This window comes from Solanum stenotomum, unplaced genomic scaffold, assembly GCF_019186545.1.
Source record: "Solanum stenotomum isolate F172 unplaced genomic scaffold, ASM1918654v1 scaffold18681, whole genome shotgun sequence".
Taxonomy (NCBI): domain Eukaryota; kingdom Viridiplantae; phylum Streptophyta; class Magnoliopsida; order Solanales; family Solanaceae; genus Solanum; species Solanum stenotomum.
In genome coordinates this window covers 38,989-54,776 of record NW_026025160.1, presented here as the reverse complement: position 1 = coordinate 54,776, position 15,788 = coordinate 38,989, and the positions used below count along the sequence as shown (strand labels likewise).

At 40.1% G+C, this 15,788-nt stretch overlaps 1 protein-coding gene across 1 annotated transcript; it reads left to right on the top strand.

The window, feature by feature from the left end:
* The first annotated feature begins 319 nt into the window (after positions 1-319).
* Positions 320-3,162, top strand: LOC125850699 (uncharacterized). The gene is made up of 4 exons (XM_049530551.1): positions 320-634; positions 725-1,108; positions 1,186-2,571; positions 2,722-3,162. Exons 1-4 carry the CDS (start codon positions 320-322, stop codon positions 3,160-3,162), a joined length of 2,526 nt encoding a protein of 841 aa, XP_049386508.1.
* The last annotated feature ends 12,626 nt before the right edge of the window (positions 3,163-15,788 follow it).

The following is a 15,788-nucleotide window of genomic DNA, read 5'->3' as shown; positions in this document are numbered from 1 at the left end:
TTTTGGGAACTTGTCCCATAACGTTTTTAGCTTTGTTTTTACAGCTTTTAGACTATATTGTAGAGGTTCAATTGTAAGAAGAACACTTAGAAAAATATCAAGAAAATTGACACTTGCCTCCTAAAAACTTGCTCTCTAATTTTGCTTTCTTGTTGGCTGTTTGTGTAGACTGTTTTTAGATGATTTGCTGCTGCACTTTAGTTCTTGATTGCGTTAGGACAGAGCTTACGAGGAGTTGTGCAAGCCCTCCTCTGCTGTCCCACGAGACCTTAGAAAATAGGCCCGTGACTAGTGGTATCAGAGCATCAATTCGAGCATGATGTCGAAGTCTCAACGCAACGAAGATGGTGGTCAGGAGAGGGAGGAGGAAGTTCGGAGAGACACTGCCAAGAAACGTGATAAAAGTAGAGTAAGGAAATCTTTTTCTAACCCACCTGTTTGTGGCAGAAGCCTTGGGGAAGAAGGAGAAGTTTCCAAAACCAGCCAACTCGACGAGAAGATCATCAAAGTTAAGGCTGGTTTGTCGGCCTTGAATAGGAGACTTGTGGTTTTTGAAAATAATTTTAGTTCTCTTGAAACGGTTGCTCTTGAGGGCCTTGATGAGGTGAAGAGTAACCTTGAAGAGCTTGAAGAGGTGAACAAGGAAGGGCTGACCAACCTTGAACTCAAGCTCACCGAAGAGCTCTCCTCTCTTCATTGAGAGTTTGAGACCTTGAAAAGGCAGGTTGATGAGACTTCCAGTGTGGGAGTTGTTGGTCCCGTTACAGTTCGTGAGACACATATCGAAGCTCCTAAGCCAAAGGAGTTTCATGGTGAAAGGAATGCCCAAGATGTTGAGAATTTCTTGTGGCAAATGGATGCTTATTTCAAGCATGTTTGCATGACTAGTGAGGCCGCCAAGATCCGAACAACGGCTATGTATATGGGTGACACCGCTATGTTGTGGTGGCGGAGGAAAAAGACGGACATGGAGAAAAGAGTTTGCACCATCGATGATTGGGAGCAATTCAAAGGGGAGATAAAGCGACAATTTTACCCTCAAAACATTGTATATGAAGCTCGTAGGAGGTTGAGGGAATTGAAGCAGACATTCTCTATTCGTGACTATGTGAAAGAATTCACGAAACTCACTCTCCAAATTTCGAGTTTGACCAGCGAGGGCTTGCTGTTTTACTTCTTGGATAGTCTCCAAAATTGGGCCAAACAAGAACTTCAAGGCGACAAGTCCATGACGTTGATGAAGCGAAGGGGATGGACAATCAGAGCAAAAATGTTCCTCCCATGGTGGATAACAACCGGAACAAGAACACACTAGTTCCCAATCGACGCAGCGATGTGCGAGGTAACAATCATAATCAGCCTTCTAATTTCTGCAAAAGCTATGAGGATCGTAAGAAAGGCATTCCACATCGTGAGGGCTGTTATATTTGTGGTGAGACTACTCACGCTGCCCGTTATTGTCCGTCGTTGAGTAAGTTAAGTGCAATGGTTGCTGGCCAAAAGCAGCAAGAGCAGGCTGCTGCGCAGATCGGAGGACTATCCGGGGAGCAAACTGGGCTGACTGGTGGGGAGGATAGGGTAAAAAACGTTGTTGTTGGCATGTTTAATCATATGACGTTATTTAATCACATGACACTTGCTGCATTGGCTGCCCAGCCAGCTAGTGTAAGGCCGCGCGAATCACTGTTCGTCAATGCCAAGTTGAATGGAAAAGACGTTCGAATTATAGTGGACACTGGTGCAACACATAACTTTGTAACAAAGGAAAGGGCCAAGGAACTTTGTTTAAATTATGTTACCAGTGATACGATGTTGAAAACCGTCAACGCTCTCCCCACTACTGTCCATGGTTTCGCTCCTAAAGTACCCATAAATTTAGGAGGGTGGAAGGGGTTGACGAACTTCACCATTGCGCCCATGGATGTGTTTGACATTATTTTGGGGCTGGACTTTTGGTATGAGGTTAACTCATTTATTTCACCGTGCCTCAACCAACTTCACATCAGCGATGCCGGAGGTTCTTGCGTGGTACCCCTTATTCGAGTACCGCAAAATGGGATGCACTTGTCCGCCATGCAGATTGTTAAGGGCTTTAAGAGAAGGGAACCAACCTTTCTTCCTGCCCTTGTTGGAGACTCGATTGAGGCAATAGCTTTGCCTCCTTGTATTGAGCAGGTCCTTTTTGATAACAAAGACTTGATGCTAGAAGAACTTCCCAAATGGTTGCCACCACGAAGGGAAGTTGATCACCAAATTGAGTTGGTTCTCAGGGCAAAGCCACCTGCCATGACGCCTTATCGTATGGCGCCCCCAAAATTGGAAGAACTTAGAAAGCAACTCAAGGAGCTGCTGGACGCGGGACATATTAGGCCTTCTAAGGCGCTTTTTGGTGCACCTGTTTTGTTCCAAAAGAAGAAGGAAGGGACATTGTGGTTGTGTATTGATTACCGAGCCCTCAACAAGGTCACGGTAAAGAACAAATATCCCATTCCTTTGATCGCCGATTTATTTGATCGTTTGGGGCAGGCCAAGGTGTTCACAAAGATGGACTTGAGGAAGGATTATTACCAAGTTTGAATTGCCGAAGGTGACGAACCAAAGACAACTTGTGTCACTCATTATGGTGGTTTTGAGTGGCTGGTCATGCCTTTCGGCTTGACAAACGCTCCCGCTACATTTTGTATGTTGATGAACAAGCTGTTCCATCCCTTTTTGGATCAGTTTTTAGTTATTTATTTGGACGACATTGTCGTTTATAGCAACAACATGGAGGAGCATGTTGAGCACTTGTGCAAAGTGTTCAAGGTCTTGAGTGATAACGATTTGTGTGTGAAGCAGGAGAAATGCAGCTTCACACAACCCACTGTCCAATTCCTTGGGCACACTATTAGCCATGGGGAAATAAGGATGGACAACGATAAGGTGGAGGCAATTTGGGATTGGGAGGCTCCAACGAAGGTGCCAGAATTGCGGTCCTTTCTTGGCCTCGCTAATTACTATCGGCACTTCATATTTGGCTATTCTGATATTGCTACTCCACTCACCGACTTGCTGAAAAAGAGTCGTGAGTGGGACTGGACTGATTTGTGTCAAGATGCCTTCGAAAAGCTCAAGGCAGCCATTATCAATGAGCAGGCTTTTGGCGCTGCCAGATTTCACTAAGGCTTTCAAAATTCATACCGACGCATCTGATTTTGCTATTGGTGGCGTCCTTATGCAAGAGGGCCACCCGATAGCGTTTGAAAGTAGAAAATTGAATGATGCAGAGAGACGCTATTCTGCCCATAAGAGAGAGATGACGGTCGTAGTCCATTTTCTAAGGACTTGGTGTCATTATGTGTTGGGTGCTCACTTTGTTGTTAAGACGGTGTGGGCTGGTCACCCGGGGTAGAAGAGAACGTTAGCGTTACTGGAATCCTCTTATTATTGGCCTCGAATGCGAGATGACATTGAGGTCAATATGCGTACTTGCCTCATTTGTCAACAAGATAAAGTTGAAACGAAGGCGCCGGGTGGACTGCTTGAGCCGCTGCTCATTGCTGAAAAACCATGGGACAACGTTACCATGGATTTCATGACTTGCTTGCCGAATTCGGAGGGGTTTGGGACTATTATGATTGTTGTTGATCGCTTTTCAAAATATGCGACCTTCACTGGCACGACGACCAACTGCAAAGCCAAAGAGGCAGCCCGTATATTTTTGCGAGATGTCGTGAAGCATTGGGGTATACCCAAGCACATTATTAGTGATCGAGATCCTCGATTCACCGGTGCATTTTGGAGAGAGTTATTCAGCTTGCTTGGGTCGGAGTTGCACTTTTCGACCAACTTTCATCCACAAACGGATGGACAGACGGAGTGGATCAACGCACTCTTGGAGTGCTATTTGTGGCACTATGTTAGTGCTAATCAAAAGGATTGGGCAAAGTTGCTAGACACTGCCCAGTTCTCCTATAATTTGCAGTGGAGTGAGGCGACGAGAAGGAGTCCATTTGAGTTGGCTACCGGGCGCTGCCCAACACGCCACAATCCTTGCCCGTCGATACTGGTTTGAAGAGTCTGGGTACGTATCACATGGAGAAAGCTTGGGAGGAATAAGTTGATCTTGCTAAGGTAACACAAAAAATGAAGAAGTTTGTTGATCGAAAGCGACGGCCAGTCGACTATTGAATTGGGGATCGAGTTATGATAAAACTCAATCCTAGGCAGTTCAAGTCACTGCGAAGTGTGAGTTAAAGTCTAATTCATCGCTACGAGGGTGCTTTCGATATTATTGCTAAGGCGGGCAAAATCTCATTTCGGGTTGATACGCCCCATCACTTGAAGATACATCCGGTCTTCCGTGCTAGTTAATTTAAACCGTATTTTGAATACATGGAAGGCAAAGATCGGGGGCAAACCAGTAGAGCTCAAATATTCATTACTCCACCAGCCGTGGAAAAACAGATCTAGGCAATTATTGATCATCAACTGGTTCGCGGCAAGGGCTGGACCAATTCGAGCTCGTAGTTCCTTGTCCATTGGAAAGGAACGACATCGAAGGAGGCAACATGGGAGAAGTACGAGGACTTGTGGCAGTTCTACGACAAAGTCCATTCTTATATGCAGGTGTATGGCGCCGGGGTCGTCGGCAAATCAGGTGGGGGAGCCTGTACCGCCCCGCAAGGAACTAGATTAAATTTCAGTAGTTTCGAGGGTAAGGCAGATTCGTGTTGCGCTTCAGTGGGTCTCAAACGGCGTGTCAATTATTTTCTAGCTTTCGGAGATGACTTGGAGACCCTTGAGGAGCATGTAGTAGCCTTGAATTTTAGCCAAAATGGGCCCCAGCAGAGGGGACAAGGCTGACTTGGGGTAAGGGACACTCCACCTTGTCCCACCTAATCTTTGACTTTGTAAAGACACCCTTGTAGTCCTTTCTTTTGGGAACTTGTCCCATAACGTTTTTAGCTTTGTTTTTACAGCTTTTAGACTATATTGTAGAGGTTCACTTGTAAGAAGAACACTTAGAAAAGTATCAAGAAAATTGGCACTTGCCTCCTAAAAACTTGCTCTCTTATTTTGCTTTCTTGTTGGCTGTTTGTGTAGATTATTTTTAGACGATTTGCTGCTGCACTTTAGTGCTTGATTGCGTTATGAATGAGCTTACTAGGAGCTATGCAAGCCTTCCTTTGCTATCCCACGAGACATTAGAAAATAGGCCCGTGACAAGTGGTTTAGGGTTTAGGTTTAGGGGTTAGGGTTTAAGGTTTAGGGTTTAGGGTTTAAGGTTTAGGGTTTAAATGTTAGGGTTAGGGTTTAGTGTTTTGGGTTGAAGGTTTAGGGTTTAGGGTTTAGGTTTTAGGGTTTAGGGTTTCAAGCTATAGGTTTAGATTTAGTGTTTAGGGTTTAGAGGTTAGGATTTAGGGATTAGGGTTAAGGATTTATAGTTTAGGATTTAGGGTTTAGGGTTTAGGGTTAGGGTTTAGGGTGTAGGGCTTAGGGTTTAGGGTTTTGAGTTTAGGATTTAGGGTGTAGGGTTTAGGGATTAATGTTTAGGGATGAGGGTTGAGGGTTGAGGGTTGAGGGTTGAGGGTTTAGGGTTTGGATTTAGGGTTTAGGTTTAAGGTTTAGGGTTTAGGTTTTAGGGTTTTGGGTTTAGGGATTAGGGTTTATGGTTTAAGGGTTATGGTTAGGGTTTAGTGTTTAAGGTTTAGATTTAGGGTTTAGGGTTTAGGTTTAGGGTTTAGAATTTAGTGTTAGGGGTTTAGCGTTTAGGGTTTAGAGTTTTGTGTTTAGGGTTTAAAGTATTTTTTTCTTTTATTTGAACGACCCTTGAGGAGGTCAGGGGTTGAGCAACACCCCCAGGCCTTATCATATATGAAAAATTATACAAGAAGGGGGACATATACCTTACCTCCAGCCTAAGGTGGGACAAGAGTCAACCTACCTACTAAGGTTAGTCAACTCCACCCTATACAATAAGATGTAATATTAAAACTAAGCACCTAGAGAAGATCCTCTCTTAATACAAATTTACTAATAACACATAAATAAGGGAGACTCTCCCCTTATAATAATTAATGAAACTAAGACTAAACGAACTATTATACCTAAAAAGTCCATAGTAAATCGAATAGGTTATATAACATGTTAAAATGTAATGTTGTTGTCCTTGAAATGTTGGACATTATATAGAGAGTCTTGAAACTGAAGGGCTTCTCTGTAAGGATTTTGAAATATGTTCAAGGTGGTTGTTTAATCCTTTTAAGCTTCTTGCGTCTGAAGTTTTGAACTCCCAATTTCTCTAATAGATAGCTTCCTTTAACTGGTAGAGGTAATTGATGATGAGTGTAGTAAGTTTGTACAATGTCTTGTTGATGACTATGTTTGGCCAGTAGATCAGCAGTACCATTCGCCTCCCTGTAAGTGTGCACACACTGAAAAAACACACATTGGTTAGCAAGAATTTGTAATTCCTGTGTATCTTCCAAGGGGGAATAACCGCCTGTAAGAACCATTTGGTTAATAATTCAGAATCAACCTCTAATATAATATTAGTGTAACCATGTTGTATACACCAATTTAAACCAAAACTGGCAGCCTGAACCTTTGCTTGGTTGTTTGTTCCTTCATCAAAAGGTACAACAAAAACATATACTATATTCCCTTGATCATCTCTTAAAATGCCCCCCCCCCCTCCTATTTTTCTGGGATTATGTAAAGCACTACCATCTGTATTTAACTTGTATCTAGTACGAGGAGGAGTTTTCCACATCACTAAGGTGACTCGTATCTCCTGTTTGTATTTTTCAATGCATGCCACCAATTCTATCCAATTTACAGGCAAGTGAAGATATGGAAAAACAGAATTACGCATTAAAATCATGTCTTTAATAATCAAGTATTTAACTTTGTGGATACTGGATGTTTTTCCTCCATACTTAGCTGAACACCTGTTCTTCTAGAGATTCCAGCAGATGACTATAGGGAGTATGTGAATGATCATCGTGTGTGCTGTGTTCTTCCCTGTAACACCACTCCAACACAATAGCTGGTTATGTAATGAATGTTGTTGCAGTTGGAGTCCTATGCTGCCAGCAAAGAATTTCCAGATATGACCTGCAAAATGTCCTTGAAGGAAGATGTGTTCAATATCATCCCATCCCTGCTGAAAACAACAATAACATTTCACAGGTTCCACTCCGAAATTTGCTAAGGCTTCATTTGTTGGTAATTTATAACGAATAGCTCTCCATAGAAGAAAGGACATTTTAAAAGGTATATATCTATGCCAAATTTGGGAATTAAGGACTGCAGTAGCCTTTTTCTTCCTGCACATTTCCCAGGCTGATTTACAAGTAAACTCTCCAGCTTCAGTGAGTCTCCAAACTGCAATGTCTTTAACTCCCTGCACAAACTGAAAGTTAGTATTTAGAATAGATGGAATAAGAAGAGGAGGAACCTGTTGTCTGAGTTTCCTTTCATTCCATTTTCCATTTACTAAAAAGTGTGCAATGGTAGCATTGTTAAGGCTTGATATAGAGGTATTAAATGTAGCTAGTGCCCCCTTTCCTAGCCAGTCATCCCACCAAAAGGAACAACTTCCAGATTGGATTTTCCAGCCTATATTCTCTTCGACTTGCTGCTTGTTTTTCATCATGTATCTCCACGTCAATGAGTCTCCTGTATCAACCTTTTTGGCCACTGGATGAGCTCTTTGACAGTATTTGGCTTTAAGAAATTGACTCTATAAAGAAACTTTTGACCTGAAATTCCACCATTGTTTGTATTGTAAATAAGTGCAAATATCTGACAGCCTTCTGATCCTTACCCCACCTTTAGTGTATGGTAAGCTAATTGTGTCTAGAGATGCCCAGTGATATTTCCTTTTATTTTGATCCATTCCCCAGTAAAAATCAGCAATGATAGTCTCAATGTATTTAATAGCAGTACTGGGGGGAGAAAGGGCATCCATAGTATGAATAGGTATAGATTGCAAGGCATGTTTGATCAATGTATTTCTGCCCCCAAAACTAAGTACTCTTTCTTGCCAACCACACACTTTTTTGGAAACCTTCTCCACTAAATGATAATAATAAATGATCATTTGTCTACCAATATAAAGAGGACATCCTAGATACGTCATAGGACTGTTTTTCTGTGAAAAAGTAGTCACTTCTTTAATGGTATGGATGATGTCTTGTGCTGTATTATCAGGAACCATAAAATGACTCTTTGCTTTGTTAATAAGCTGTCCAGAGGTACTTTCATATTCCCCTAACCTGTCCATAATAAGCTTCAGGGAATGTCTATTTGTAGATGCAAAAATAATAACATCGTCTGCAAAACTAAAGTGATTAATCTGCGGTCCTCTAGGTTTCATGAAGAAACCTTTGTAATTAATATTCTGATGTAGAGAATTAAGTAACCTAGTCAATACTTCTACTCCTAAAATAAATAGGGCAGGGGATAAAGGGTCTCTTTGCTTAAGTCCTCTAGTGGAATGAAAGAAACCATGATGATGTCCATTAATGATTGTAGAATACCAGTTGTTACTCATTATTCTCCACACTAAATCAATGAATAACTCCCCAAAGCCAAATCTCCTAAGTGTCAAACATGTAAATGACCAAGACACTCTATCATATGCCTTGGTCATGTCGAGTTTGATTACCACATTATTTCCTGTATATGGTTTTTTAATACCATGAGTAATCTCCTGAGCAAGCATTATACTTTCTGAAATACTTCTACCTCTTACAAACCCGGACTGATTGTCTGATAATAATAGGGGCAGAATAGTAGCCAATCTCATGCTCAAGATCTTAGAAATTATCTTGTTAGAGAAATTACTAAGGCTGATAGTTCGAAGATCAGCGAATTTTGTAGGCTGTTCTGTTTTTGGCAATAAAACCAAACATGCATGAGACATGAACTTAGTTATTATGTTACCACAAAAGAAAGATTGTACAACTGCCAGTAAATCTTCTTTAATGATACTCCAACAAACTTGATAAAATTTACCCCCGATACCATCTGGACTTGCTGCTGAATTGGGATTCATTGAAAACACCACTTGTCTGAGTTCCTCCATAGTAGGAATTGCTTCCAACATCTCATTTTGCACAGGAGTGACTACTGTAGGAATATTCTGAAGGATTCTGTCATCTATTCTATCATTCTGGCCCTAAAAATTTGCTGATAATACTCACATGCTGCCTGTGCTATTTGCTCCTCACCTTGTATCCACTCCTCATTATCATTGCAAATCTTATGCAAAAATAACCTCCTTTTTCTACCTCTCATTAAAGCATGAAAATATTTGGTGTTGGCATCTCCTTCCTTAAACCATTGTAATTGAGTCTTTTGTTTAAGGATGGACTCCTCCATTTTCAAATACCTAATATACTTTGCATTCATCTGATGAAGTTTCTGTCTACTATCTTCATTATTGTTTGTCATAAGTTCCTCCTCTGATTGTTTGATACTTTCCTCAAATTCCTTGACCCTAGTAAAAATATCCCCATACTCTTTCTTGGACCAATTGCTAAGAGTAGCTGTTATTCTCTTCATTTTCTGATGCAGTCTCCACATTAGATTGCCATTGACCCCCCAACCCAAAAATGTAAGAACTTGAAATATTTAATATGATTCTCAATAACCTTAGTTCTCAATAACCTTAGTCATTTCCATCAACAGGGGACTATGGTCAGAACCAACAGAGGATAAATTCTCAATAGTAGTTTGAGGCATAACCTCTAACCATTTATCATTAACCATAGACCTATCTAATCTCTTCCAAACTCTAGCTTCTACATCCCTCTGATTACACCAAGTGAATGGAAGTCCTGTGTATCCTAAATCAGTTAATCCACAAGCCTCTATTACTCCAATAAATTCAAAGCTCTTATTCATACTGTAAGGTATTCCCCCAAGCTTCTCCTCTATAGATGTGATAACATTGAAATCACTAATAGTACACCAAGGTAATTCCATATTAACATAAAACATAAGCCTATCCCATAAGGATCTCCTCATGTATTCTTTATATTTAGCATATATAAAGGACATCATGAATTTTTCAAACATATCTGTGTGATGAAATGTTATTGTAATATGTTGATCATGTGTTTCCATAATACTACCAGTGACCTCATTAGTCCAAAATAGCCATATTTTCCCATTATCATTACTAACTGCATGATCCATCTGTAATTGACTTCTCATTGTATCTATATGAGAGTTATTAGCAAATGGTTCCAGAATAGCAATAATAGATAGCTGATGAAGTTTCTTGAGAGTTTGAAGCCTTTCCAAGGATCCTTTGGTATTGATACTCCTAGCATTCCAACAAATGACCTTAATCATTAAAAACCTTTTGATTTGGACCTAGTCATGGGCCTGCTAGAGTTGTCAGACATGCTGGTAACAGGGTGTTTAAGTTGATGTCTAGTTTGTTTCCTTCCTCTTGGGGATAAACCCTGTTGTTCAGTCATTCTTTGAACATCATAATACTTATCCCGAAAAGTAGAACCAACAACCTGATTAGTATGTGTCATAGTGTCCTCTGCATCTTCATCAGAATCATCCATAGATTGGTTATCACGATCAAGATCATCCTTAGAATTAAGAACCCCATAATCATCAGGAGTCACCTTAACCTTCTTACCTTTATTACCTTTATTAACAACCTGTTCATCATCATTCTGTCTTATATTTGTCATATGCTGATCTTGATGAGAGAACTATTTGTCTGCAGTTATAACATATGATTCCTTACCCATACTCTGCTGCAGTCTCTTTTTGATAGCCTCTCTTTTCTTTTTACTCAATCTGTCCCCAGATTTATTATTAAATTTGCCATGTTGTTGCCCTGTATCTGTAACATGTTGAGTGATTGTTTGTTGTTTATTATTGATAGGGGTAGCAGGGGCTCTATAGTCTCCACTAATGTCACTATCCACATCCTCATGCCTAGCATGAGTCAATTCCCCCCTCCCTTTGGAAACGCCTTCCTGCAAGTTAGTAGGTGTCTCCTGTCCCTTCCCATCCAAACCTCCAATAGCTACCTCGACAATAATATCAATATTAGTAATGGGGTTAGGGGTTGGGAGCATTAAGTCAAAACCTGTAACAGCTTGTCCTGTAGACACTTCCTGTCTTTTATTAATCTGTGGTATCTGTGCAGAACTTTTATCCTCCTGTACATGCCTGTTAATGTTGTCCTGTTCAGTGTTTGCTGACTTTCTATTATACTCATCCTGAACTTGCCCTTGAGCTGCTGCTGTCTGAGGTCTACTATCACCTTTAATGCCTTTGTATTTGTCCAGAACCTCTAAACTAGGTGATGACTCCTGCATATCAAGATTAATATATGTATTTTGAGTAGGAATATTAATTATACCTACCTGTTTGGTGGACTGATCTGCTTGGCTGGTATTGTCTCTAGGAGCCTGTGCTTGATTATTGTTCCTTCTCCTTTGTGTTTGCCATTGATCATCTTGTGGATACTACATGTGCTCCTGATCTCTTTGCTGCTTATAATGCTGATTATTATCTTCCTTCTGCTCACTTTCTTTATAACCCTTAGATTGCTGCGGATTATTATCCTTATCTTTAGTATGCTTGTTCCTCACATTTTCCAACTCCTTTTTCTATTTGTCCTCATCTCTTTGCCTTATGGTACAGTCACTTTCCAAATTTCCTTGGTGTTTACAGTAGAAACAATAATTTGGAATATTATCATACTCTATTTTCTGCCATCTCCCATCAATGATATCCTCCCCTACATAACCCATCCAAATGTAAGGGGGTCACTTTTCAGTAAGATCAACTTGGACCTTCACCCTTGCTTGACTACCCCTAGTTTTTTTAATAGAATCCAAGTATAAAACCTTGCCAATAGGTGAAAGCAGTCCAGAAACAAAATCCTTATTATAGCAGTGCCAGGGTAACTCATGTAAGGAAATCCAAATAGGGACTATAGGAGTTTCTTTAGCCGGTTTAAAATTGGGACTACACACTTGAATTCTCATTACCTACCCTGCTATACTCATCCTTTTCTTAGTCCAAACCTTAGTATAATCAAGCTCATTATCAAGATCAATGTATACATGTCTAGAATTAAAATGGGCAATTTTAACTTCCCCGGACAGTTGAGTTTGTAAGATGAAATTATTCCTAATGAGCTCCACTTTAGGCATAGTGTTACTAAATTTCCCAATGAGGGTATATTTGCAGGTGGCTGCTAAATCTTTCATGACCTTTTCCTTCACATACAACACTGTAGGCAGACCCTATTTAGTCGTAATTTTAGGTGCTGTCAATGTAATGGAAACATCACATTTGGCCTGATTATACCTAAGTCTATCAGCATAAGTCTGTACAGCAGTATAAGGTGCAGGAGGAACTAATGGATCAGTTTTGGGAAGATTAGGAATGTTACCAGTAGGACGATCATATCTAACATTAGTTGCATTAACTTTCTGAACTGATTTATCAAAATTACTAGAAATTCTAGGAAAATTCCCTTGATAAACCAACTGTTGATTTTTCTTTTGTTCTTTAACAACCCAAATTTGATCATTCTCCTTTCTATGCTGCTCATTACCAGCATTCACATGAATTTGACTCGCAGGAATCACAGGTGTATGAGATTTTTCAATAGGAGGTATACCTGTGTTCTTGCTTTGATTCTTGATAAGTTGTTCATCTATATGAGAAGTGCTCGATTGTCCCAAAGCTTGAATATGATGCTTTCCTTCTCTATGTTGAATTTCCATTTCCTCTTCGTTTTGCAGATTTCCCAAATTTGTCGCCGGAATCCTTGCAGAATCACCTGCTCCGACCATTCCACCTTGAGATGAACTTGCAGCTTCAACATTATGACCTCCATGACCCATATTACAATCCCCAATAACAGAATCATCACGAATCACCTCGATATTACTTTAATTTTGGTGGCGCCTTTGGGACGAATCGCCCGTCACCATTGCCTGTGTATTTTGCTCCTCTGAAACGGTGAAATTATGTGGGTTATTATGCCGATCTTGGAACTGAAATATTTTTCGCCTGCCCCTTATCCTTGATGTTGACACGAATCTTCCATGGATATATGAGTGTGAGTGCCATCCAACTCCCTTTCCGCCACAGTGTGAATCGCCTCTTCTCTCACCTGCGAGGAGTTGTAGGATAAAGCTGAAGACGATTGTGGTAACTGATGATGTATATTTGGCGTGTGCATCACTGTAAAAGGATCTGGTGGCCTGAATCGATCATTTGACAATGTTTCTTTCATTCTATTGATGCTGAAACTTTGTGAATTTAGCTGAGATAGCTAATTTCTTAAAGAATTCTACAGAGAAAAGTTTTTTTAGAGAGAGAAAATTCATGAAATGATGAGGCATTTTCATTTTTTCAGGGTTTAGGGATTAAGGTTTAGGTTTAGGGTTTAGGATTTAGGGTTGAGGGTTAGGGTTTATGGTGTAGCATTTAAGGTTTAGGTTTAGGGTTTAGGGTTTTGAGTTTAAGATTTAGGGTGTAGGGTTTAGGGCTTAAGGTTTAGGGTTTAGTGTTTTGGGTTTAGGGTTTGGATTTAGGGTTTAGTGTTAGGGTTTAGGGTTTAGGGATTAAGAATTAGGGATTAGGGATTAGGGTTTAGGGTTTATGGTTTAGGGTTTAGGGTTTAGGGTTTAGTGTTTAGGGTTTAGGGTTTAGGTTTAGGGTTCAGGGTTTAGGTTTAGGGTTTAGAATTTAGTGTTTGAGGTTTAGGGTTTACGGTGTATGGTTTAGGGTTTAGGATTTAAAGTTTAGGGTTTATGGTTAATGGTTTAGGATTTAGGGTTTAGGGTTTAACATTTAGAGATTAGTATTTAGTATTTAGTATTTAGGGTTTAGGGTTTGTGGTTTAGGTTTAGGGTTTAGGGTTTAGGGTTAGGGATTAGGGTTTAGGGTTTAGCGTTCAAAGTTTAGGATTTATGGTTTAGGGTCTAGGGTTTAGAGTTTAGATTTAGGGTTTATTATTTAGGTTTAGCGTTAGGTTTTAGGGCTAAGGGTTTAAGGTTTATGGTTTAGAGTTTACGATTAAAAGTTTAAGGTTTAGGGATTAAGTTTTAGGGTTTAGAGTTTTGGGTTTTTGGTTTAGGGTTTAGGGTTTAGGGTTTAGGGTTTTGGGTTGTAGGTTTAGGGTTTAGGGTTTTGAGTTGTATGTTTAAGGTTTAGGGGTTAAGATTTAGGGTTTAGGGTTTAGGGTTTAGGGTTTAGAGTATATGATTTAGGGTTTAGGGTTTAGGGTTTAGAGTTTAGGATTTAGGGTTTAGGGTTTTGGCTTAGCATTTAGGATTTAGGGTTTGGGGTTTTTTGTTTAGGGTTAAGAATTTAGTGTTTTGGATTTAGGGTTTAAGGTTTAGGTTTAGGGTTATAGTTTAGGGTTTAGGGCTTAGGGTTTAGAGTTTAGGAGTTATGGTTTAGGGTTTGGGCTTTAAGGTTTTTATGTAGGGTTTAATGTTTAGGTTTAGGGTTAGGTTTTATGGTTCAGGGTTTAAAGTTTAATGTTTAGAATTTAGGTTTAGGGATTAGGGTCTAGGGTTTGGGGTTTAGGTTTAGGGTTTAGGGTTTAGGGTTTAGGGTTTAGGGTTTAGGGTTTAGAGTTTAATTTTTATGGTGAAGGGTTGAGGGTGTAGGGTTTAGGCTTTATGGTTTAGGGTGTATGGTTTAGGATTTAAGGTTTATGGTTTAGGGTTTATGGCTTTAGGGTTTAGGGTTGCTGTTTAGGGTGTTGGGTTTAAGGTTTTGATTTAGGGTTTAGTGTTAGGGTTTAGGGTTTAGGATTTAGTGTTTAGGGTTTAGGAATTAGGGATTAGGGTCTAGGGTTTAGGGTTTAGGGTTTTGGGTTTAGGGTTTAGGTTTAGGGTTTAGGGTTTAAGGTTTAGAGTTTATGTTTAGGGCTTAGAATTTAGTGTTTGGGGTTTAGGGTTTAGGGTTTAGGATTTAAGGTTTAGGCTTTATGGTTAATGGTTCAGGGTTTAGGGTTGAGGAAGTAGGGTTTAGGGTTTATGGTTTAGGTTTTCGGTTTAGGGTTTTGCGTTTAGAGTTTAGGATTTATGGTTAGTGTTTAAGGTTTAGAGTTTAGAATTAGGGTTTAGTGTTTAGGTTTTGTTTTTTTTTTATTTTATTTTAGTAACCCTTGGGGGGTGGGGGTCAGGGGCTTAGCCACACCCCCAGGCCTTAACATAGATAAAAACACAAAATGACATAGAGGGGGACATAAACCTTACCTCCACTTAATGGTGGTATAAGAGTTGGTAGCCTACTAAGCACCCTTAGTAGGTTCTCCAACTCTTCTCCAAACTAAGTTAGAACCTATCGTCTTTGCACCTACGTGAGAGGACTCCTCTCGATACAAAGAGTATAGGAAAGCATAAATTAGGGAGACTTTCCCTTTACACGTAAATGACTAAGAAATTCTAACGTACCAAGGGACAGTCTATATGAAGATGACAGATGGATCATCCAAAAAAGAGGGCCTGGAGTAGTTCTGGTTCCTTCATAGGTCCTCTAAGCTGTGAATAATTCAAGGTGGTTTCTTAATTCTCTTCAACTTTCTTCTTCTGAAACTAGCCATCTCTACCAGGTCTTGTTGGAGATAAGCTGCTGTTAGTTTGGGGAGTTGTTGGTTGTTAAAGTATACGTGAGGACTGGTAAGTTAGTGACTGTGTTTGGAGAGTGAGTCTGCGACAAAATTGGCCTCTCGAAGAGTATGAATGCATTTGAAGTGAGGGAATTGAGTGACAAGGTGGTGAAGCTTTTGC

Excerpts from the sequence above, each read along its gene's own strand:
- LOC125850699 (XM_049530551.1), top strand. The coding sequence starts at position 320 with ATGTCGAAGTCTCAACGCAACGAAGATGGTGGTCAGGAGAGGGAGGAG. Across the intron at positions 635-724 it reads ACCTTGAAGAGCTTGAAGAG|GTTGATGAGACTTCCAGTGT; the intron begins GTGAACAAGGAA and ends TTGAAAAGGCAG. Across the intron at positions 1,109-1,185 it reads CATTCTCTATTCGTGACTAT|TCTCCAAAATTGGGCCAAAC; the intron begins GTGAAAGAATTC and ends CTTCTTGGATAG.